Source organism: Coffea eugenioides, unplaced genomic scaffold (genome assembly GCF_003713205.1).
Source record: "Coffea eugenioides isolate CCC68of unplaced genomic scaffold, Ceug_1.0 ScVebR1_2782;HRSCAF=3876, whole genome shotgun sequence".
NCBI lineage: Eukaryota > Viridiplantae > Streptophyta > Magnoliopsida > Gentianales > Rubiaceae > Coffea > Coffea eugenioides.
This window is the reverse complement of record NW_020863299.1, coordinates 9,996-19,045: the sequence shown is the minus strand read 5'-3', so window position 1 is coordinate 19,045 and position 9,050 is coordinate 9,996. Positions and strand designations below refer to the sequence as shown.

The following is a 9,050-nucleotide window of genomic DNA, read 5'->3' as shown; positions in this document are numbered from 1 at the left end:
TATTATTCCAATTTCATATGACCTTTTTTAAAAAATATTTTAGAGTTGTTCGTATTTATTCTGTTGTAATTGGGAACGCGTGTTATGACGTTATCGTACCTAGTTTTGTTTCTAAATTCTAAAAGTATGATAGTACTGGAAGGATCATCGACAGAATATTCTTTTTTGGTATGAAACATTGACCAAGATATTCTGAAGAAATAAAAACAATATTTAACATCATGACGACCAAAGTACATGCTAAATCAGTTAACATAAGAATAAGGAATTTAGAATTTTTCAGCAATTAATTAAGGGATAATTACAGAAACCTCCCCTGAGGTTTCTGACAGTCTCAACGACCTCCCCCGAAGTTTTGAAAATCCCTTATACCTCCCCTGTCAGATTATTGGGCCCTAAAATGACAACATGGATGTTGAATTGACAGAAATATCCCTGCTGTTGAAGTAATATATTCTGATAATAATATGAATTAATTAGTGAAATGTCTAATACATAGGATTAACTAACTTAACTGGAACATTTTAATCAGTTCTTGTAAATGGATCCTCAGATGAAAACGATTTTCAGAGCAACTAAATCAAATCCTTTGGTCCATGATTGTTCTCCATAAGTTAAGGTTTTCAACTATAGCTTTTTTCTGTTTTGCTTCAGCAAACTGTTATCTAAAAATGTCCTACAACTCTCTATAAATAATTTGGTTGATGTATAGGTTTCCAAGTGTTCCTTGCTTTGATAAACCAAAGGACAATGAAATTTAATTGTGATCCAAGTATCTTCTGTCTCAATAATTTCTAAATAATTTATATTCTGATTATTCAAAACTAAAGTTGCAGCTTTACTTCATGATGCAGGGTCAATTATCAGATGGTACTGTAATTGCTGTAAAGCAACTTTCTTCCAAGTCTAAACAAGGGAACCTCGAATTTGTGACTGAAACAGGAATGATATCTGCTTTGCAACATCCTAATCTTATAAAGTTGTATGGGTGCTGTGTTGAAGGAAATCATTTAATGCTTATCTACGAATTCATGGCAAACAACTGTGTATCACAAGCTCTTTTCAATAAGCTCAGCTCTATTCAACGAACAAGTGCAAGTAAATTTGAAAGAGATGCACATAATTTTGGTGGATATATAGCAAACTAAGTAACTAGTTTGTCTTTCAAATGTCAACAGGAAAGGATTCAGCAAGCAAGATAAAGTTAGACTGGCCAACAAGAAGGAAAATTTGCCTAGACGTAGCCCGAGGTCTGGCCTACCTCCATGAAGAGTCAAGACTGAAAATTGTCCACGGAAACATCAAGACTAGCAATATTTTGCTTGACAAGGACCTCAATGCTAAAATCTCTGATTTTGGCCTGGCGAAGCTAAATGAGGACGATTGTAGTCACATTGGCACCCGGATTGCCTGAACTATGTAAGTTCGTTGTGTCCATGTTTTTGGAGAATCTGTAGAGGTTTTAGCTCCTGCTTCAAATATCTTATCATATATAAATGGCAATGTGATAATAAAACAGGTTAAAACTTACCTTCATTAATCATGTGGCTAAAGCTTAAATGCCTGCCTTCATTTTGTCACTTTGACATATCTGCCATATCAGCGGGTTGGTCTTTGTTTTCACCTCTGAAAACAAAGCAACAAGAGCTTCCTTTGATAGTGATCATAACCTCGTGACCTGCTTATATTGTAATGAATGTTCCCTTAATACTTGCTCATGCAGAGGTTACATGGCTCCTGAGTACGCGATGCTTATATTGTTTTCACCTCTGAAAACAAAGCAACAAGAGCTTCCTTTGATAGTGATCATAACCTCGTGACCTGCTTATATTGTAATGAATGTTCCCTTAATACTTGCTCATGCAGAGGTTACATGGCTCCTGAGTACGCGATGCGCGGTTACTTGACTGCTAAAGCAGATGTTTACAGCTATGGAGTTGTAGCATTGGAAATAGTCAGTGGAAAAAACAACACAAATTACAGGCCAAAGGAAGAATGTGTTTATCTTCTTGATGAGGTAAAACTGAAATTCTTCAATTCTATTATTTTTACTTCGATTTCCACTAGTAATTCTCACACATTCACAATCTGAAACCTGATCAGTATCTCATTGTCTTTCCGACTAAATTGCCGTAAAATTTCCAAGCCTACACTGTCTTCCCTCATAGGATTCTAATGCAGCTTGTTCCAGTCTAACTTTTGTCATTTCATTCTTCTGACCAGGCCTATGTTTTACAAGAGAGAGGCAGTCTACTAGAACTGGTTGATCCAGACTTGGGGTCCAAATATTCATCAGAAAAGGCAACTCTCATGCTAAATGTGGCCCTTCTATATACAAATGCATCCCCAACTCTCAGGCCTACAATGTCTCAAGTTGTGAGCATGCTGGAAGGCCAAACAGATGTTCAGGACATACTTTCTGAGCCAGGGTTCTCAACTGCCCCTTCAAAATTCAAGAACATAAGAAACCATTTTTGGCAAAATCCAAGTCCCAGTCAGACTCAAAGCATTTCATCAAGCGGTCCACATTCCTATTCGTCCGTCTCAAATGCAGATATTGAAGAGAATAGAACCTTTCAAAACATATTGAGTAAAAAGTAGTATTCTATACACAAGTAAGTGTATATAGCATAGCAGTAACTGCAGGTGAAGTCGCCTTGAACATGTTTGTAGGTAGTTCAACTTATACTTGTATGAGCACTTTTGCAGAAACCTCAGCCACAACCCAACAATGTTGACAGCTTTCTCTTGCAACTCCCATGCAAGCAAATATATAGACCTCCAAAGCAACAGTACTGTTTCTTTTTACCGTTACAAATAACTGCTTTGAGAGCCGTTGGCATGAAGCAGAAGACAATTTCTTGCAATACATCCTGACCTTTTTCCATCAGTTTCACATACACCCTCTGAAATTTCAAAGGAACAAGATTCTATTGAAATTTTCAACATAAACATCCTCACTAATGACAATCTTGAGGACAGAGGTGGAATTTTTTTATTTTCTCTCTCCTGATACACATTTTATATTCAATGTCCATGTCAATTGGGTTGAATCTGATACTATCTACTTAGTTCTAGGGGAGGTATAAGGGATTTTCGGAACTTCAGGGGAGGTCCTTGAGACTGTCAGAAACCTCAGGGGAGGTTTCTGAAATTATCCCAAAATCTAAAGACCATCTCCAAGAATACATGTTATTTCTTTTTCTCTTTTATGTATTATACTATTTAATGAAAATTATCGCATTGTATAAATTTACATATAAAGTTTATAAGGACTAATATGGTAGTTAAATATTTAAGATACATTAATTTTTGAATAAATCTTAAATATACTAACAATGTATACAGTAACTGTTGGATCCATAACACGTGCAAAAGTTGGATTTCAAATTTAAATTTTATATAATTGTCATTCATCCAAAACTAACAATATATACACTGTCAGGTAGAAAAAAATAATACTTAATTTTATTTGATGTAAATATGAATAGTATGTAAAAATATTGTTAATGAATTATTTATTGATTCACAATTAATCGAATAAAAAATATTCCATGCTAATACACGAGATAGATACTGGTTGAGTATTACTTGTACAATGTAATGGGTGCAATCCCTCTATTTCGACTCACCAATTATTTGACACATGTATTACAAAGAAGCTAATTTAATTAATGGGATAATTTCAGAAACCTCCCCTGAGGTTTCTGACAGTCTCAAGGACCTCCCCTGAAGTTCCGAAAATCCCTTATACCTCCCCTAGAACTAAGTAGATAGTATCAGATTCAACCCAATTGACATGGACATTGAATATAAAATGTGTATCAGGAGAGAGAAAATAAAAAAATTCCACCTCTGTCCTCAAGATTGTCATTAGTGAGGATGTTTATGTTGAAAATTTCAATAGAATCTTGTTCCTTTGAAATTTCAGAGGGTGTATGTGAAACTGATGGAAAAAGGTCAGGATGTATTGCAAGAAATTGTCTTCTGCTTCATGCCAACGGCTCTCAAAGCAGTTATTTGTAACGGTAAAAAGAAACAGTACTGTTGCTTTGGAGGTCTATATATTTGCTTGCATGGGAGTTGCAAGAGAAAGCTGTCAACATTGTTGGGTTGTGGCTGAGGTTTCTGCAAAAGTGCTCATACAAGTATAAGTTGAACTACCTACAAACATGTTCAAGGCGACTTCACCTGCAGTTACTGCTATGCTATATACACTTACTTGTGTATAGAATACTACTTTTTACTCAATATGTTTTGAAAGGTTCTATTCTCTTCAATATCTGCATTTGAGACGGACGAATAGGAATGTGGACCGCTTGATGAAATGCTTTGAGTCTGACTGGGACTTGGATTTTGCCAAAAATGGTTTCTTATGTTCTTGAATTTTGAAGGGGCAGTTGAGAACCCTGGCTCAGAAAGTATGTCCTGAACATCTGTTTGGCCTTCCAGCATGCTCACAACTTGAGACATTGTAGGCCTGAGAGTTGGGGATGCATTTGTATATAGAAGGGCCACATTTAGCATGAGAGTTGCCTTTTCTGATGAATATTTGGACCCCAAGTCTGGATCAACCAGTTCTAGTAGACTGCCTCTCTCTTGTAAAACATAGGCCTGGTCAGAAGAATGAAATGACAAAAGTTAGACTGGAACAAGCTGCATTAGAATCCTATGAGGGAAGACAGTGTAGGCTTGGAAATTTTACGGCAATTTAGTCGGAAAGACAATGAGATACTGATCAGGTTTCAGATTGTGAATGTGTGAGAATTACTAGTGGAAATCGAAGTAAAAATAATAGAATTGAAGAATTTCAGTTTTACCTCATCAAGAAGATAAACACATTCTTCCTTTGGCCTGTAATTTGTGTTGTTTTTTCCACTGACTATTTCCAATGCTACAACTCCATAGCTGTAAACATCTGCTTTAGCAGTCAAGTAACCGCGCATCGCGTACTCAGGAGCCATGTAACCTCTGCATGAGCAAGTATTAAGGGAACATTCATTACAATATAAGCAGGTCACGAGGTTATGATCACTATCAAAGGAAGCTCTTGTTGCTTTGTTTTCAGAGGTGAAAACAATATAAGCATCGCGTACTCAGGAGCCATGTAACCTCTGCATGAGCAAGTATTAAGGGAACATTCATTACAATATAAGCAGGTCACGAGGTTATGATCACTATCAAAGGAAGCTCTTGTTGCTTTGTTTTCAGAGGTGAAAACAAAGACCAACCCGCTGATATGGCAGATATGTCAAAGTGACAAAATGAAGGCAGGCATTTAAGCTTTAGCCACATGATTAATGAAGGTAAGTTTTAACCTGTTTTATTATCACATTGCCATTTATATATGATAAGATATTTGAAGCAGGAGCTAAAACCTCTACAGATTCTCCAAAAACATGGACACAACGAACTTACATAGTTCAGGCAATCCGGGTGCCAATGTGACTACAATCGTCCTCATTTAGCTTCGCCAGGCCAAAATCAGAGATTTTAGCATTGAGGTCCTTGTCAAGCAAAATATTGCTAGTCTTGATGTTTCCGTGGACAATTTTCAGTCTTGACTCTTCATGGAGGTAGGCCAGACCTCGGGCTACGTCTAGGCAAATTTTCCTTCTTGTTGGCCAGTCTAACTTTATCTTGCTTGCTGAATCCTTTCCTGTTGACATTTGAAAGACAAACTAGTTACTTAGTTTGCTATATATCCACCAAAATTATGTGCATCTCTTTCAAATTTACTTGCACTTGTTCGTTGAATAGAGCTGAGCTTATTGAAAAGAGCTTGTGATACACAGTTGTTTGCCATGAATTCGTAGATAAGCATTAAATGATTTCCTTCAACACAGCACCCATACAACTTTATAAGATTAGGATGTTGCAAAGCAGATATCATTCCTGTTTCAGTCACAAATTCGAGGTTCCCTTGTTTAGACTTGGAAGAAAGTTGCTTTACAGCAATTACAGTACCATCTGATAATTGACCCTGCATCATGAAGTAAAGCTGCAACTTTAGTTTTGAATAATCAGAATATAAATTATTTAGAAATTATTGAGACAGAAGATACTTGGATCACAATTAAATTTCATTGTCCTTTGGTTTATCAAAGCAAGGAACACTTGGAAACCTATACATCAACCAAATTATTTATAGAGAGTTGTAGGACATTTTTAGATAACAGTTTGCTGAAGCAAAACAGAAAAAAGCTATAGTTGAAAACCTTAACTTATGGAGAACAATCATGGACCAAAGGATTTGATTTAGTTGCTCTGAAAATCGTTTTCATCTGAGGATCCATTTACAAGAACTGATTAAAATGTTCCAGTTAAGTTAGTTAATCCTATGTATTAGACATTTCACTAATTAATTCATATTATTATCAGAATATATTACTTCAACAGCAGGGATATTTCTGTCAATTCAACATCCATGTTGTCATTTTAGGGCCCAATAATCTGACAGGGGAGGTATAAGGGATTTTCAAAACTTCGGGGGAGGTCGTTGAGACTGTCAGAAACCTCAGGGGAGGTTTCTGTAATTATCCCTTAGATTTTCTCATGATAATACAAATACTTAAATTTCATTTTTTATTCAAGATGAAAAAAAAAGTAGATATCTATCTTTCCGTTAATAATTTATTACTTCTTATCAAACAAATGAATTTATGAATGTAACATTTAACTATGTACTAAACAAAGTTACCATATATGGATAAAAGAATAATCTACATTTATTGAATGAGACAAAAGTTGTTAGAAGAGAGAGAAATTATAATTGGAGGAGACTTAGAAGCAAAAATGGGTAAAACCCAAATTTCCATTAACTCATTAATTTTTTTCAAATTTTTTCTATAAAAAGAAGTCAATATTATTAGGAGTAAATCTTTCCTACACTGACGGTGTATACACCATCATCGTTGGATTCATGACATGTGTGCAAAAGTTGAATTTCAAATTCAAAATTTGCATAGTTGTCATCCATCTAATACTGATAGTGTATACACTATCAGTGTAAGAAAGATTAATCCTATTATTAATAGACAAGTTTGAAATTGTCTAGCACGATTTGCTTAATAACAAAAGTTGATTTGACAAGTTGCATTAATGACATAAAATACACAAAACATGTTACAGATATATCTGATTTGAAAAATCATTAGATTTAACATAGTTACAAAACAAAAAAAATTATACTATAAATTACAAGCCATCAAATCTAGCCAATTGCACGAGTTGGTCCATAAATATCTGTGCATGTCTATTCCATTAGATATGCTATCCAATTAGTTTAAATTCAGAACTGCTATTGAGATCTAATAAGAAGATTTAAAAAATTCCAGATCTAACATATAGATGAAGACCTAACAAATTCCAAATCTAACATATAAATATGAAAAAAACTTTTAGATCTAAGAAAAAACAACAAAAAACTAAAACAAACATACGTTATAGTTTAGGAGAGAAGAAAACTCCCACTAAAATATGACTAATTACTTAGAATATTGGCAAAAAAAGAAAAGAAAAGTCAGACACTTATGATTCTGACAGGAGTGTGGTATCAATCTATTGATACAGTCCGGCACTTGGCACAATTATTATTATTTTTTTAAAGATCACTTTTTTTTAAAAAAAAAAAAACATTTTCAGGGAAGCCAGCTGTATGTCTGCCTGCCGTTGGAATTGAAGTGGGCACCCCACGTGCATGAAAGAAAGAGGCGTAAGCGATGGAAGATGGGACGGCTGGAGAGCATCCAAGTAACTTGAGCCACCCCCTTTAGTTTCCCCTCCCATCTTGCCTTATTGCAGCTTTGCTTTCTTTGTTTGCTCTATTTTCTTTTCTTTTTTTTTTTCCCGTTCCATCCAAACTCCAAAGTGCGCCGTCCTCCATTCCCTTCTGAGCTCTTTAACACTACATAAATTGCGGCACCGCTGGCTGCAATAGTAATATATTTCACTTCTCCATTTTCGGCGGCCACTTCGATACCGTGTTCCAAGCAAAGGAAGCCAGCCTGCTTTTGTACTATGCTCCGAACAATTTCTTTTTTAGTTATTTATTGTTTTTGGAGATTAATTTCCATTTAGCAAGAAGCATAAAAAGCAAAGCAAGTGAAGACGGGTTGCTCCGAAGTAGAGGTGTCAAAATGGGTGACTTGGGCGGGTTTGGATTGGGTAAAATGGATAATGGGTATAAGTGAGTCAACTCATTTATACCCATTTAATTAGATGGGTATAAATGGGTGAGTCAAAAAATGAATTGGGTAAACCAATTACCCATTTATAACCCATTTATTTTAACTTTTTGTAAACTCATTTAAATTCATTTTTGCAAACTAAGTTATCAATTTATACCACTCTTTATACCCATCATTAGTTTTAAATATATACTTATAATGTTCAATAAACTTAATTACCAATTTTTTTTCATTTATACTCTGTCACAAAATTACCGATTATTTAATAATTGAATAATAAGAATATAAAAATTTGAACTAAGTACTATAAAAATTAATATAAAAACTTAATCCAAAAATTTTGAACCCCTAACATTTTTTTCATATATAAATTTAAAATTTCATTTTATAAAGATAATAAAATAGGCTAAAATTTATCATAAATTAGTAATGCTAAAAAATGAGCAAGTTAACAAATTAAGAGAAAATAAAATAATAAGATAAAACCAACAAATAATAATAATGAAACAAAAGTAGTTAACATCATGACAAAATGAAAAATTTGAAAAAAAAAAAAGGTGGGGGAAAAGAAAAGACTTGGAGGGAAGAGAATTCTAAATGGGTTAATTGGATTTGATGGGTTACCCAATAATACCCATATACAAAAATTTAAGATACCCATACCCATCTATTCATGGGCGGGTATGGATAAATTTAGTTAAGTGGGTTGATTTGCCACCTCTACTCCGAAGGACGGAACACGAGCTACTGGCTACCCAAGTTATAAATCTTCATATTTTTGTTTCACCTTAAAATATAATTTTGAAATTTTTTTTTTGTATTTTTAGTTATTTGTCCTCCTCCAAATATTTTAAAAAATAT

The 9,050-nt window shown here is 34.4% G+C and overlaps 1 protein-coding gene and 1 pseudogene across 1 annotated transcript; one reads left to right on the top strand and one right to left on the bottom strand.

Annotated features, from left to right (window-relative positions):
* Positions 1-854: 854 nt before the first annotated feature.
* Positions 855-2,601, top strand: LOC113757152 (probable LRR receptor-like serine/threonine-protein kinase At1g07650; the record flags this gene model as incomplete). Its single annotated transcript, XM_027300560.1, is given in 4 exon segments — positions 855-1,074; positions 1,191-1,419; positions 1,867-2,017; positions 2,224-2,601. Coding segments are annotated over 4 exon segments (978 nt in total), but the record flags the coding sequence as incomplete, so codon positions are not given.
* Positions 2,602-4,236: 1,635 nt separating this feature from the next.
* On the bottom strand, positions 4,237-5,989 carry LOC113757151 (annotated as a pseudogene).
* Positions 5,990-9,050: the final 3,061 nt, after the last annotated feature.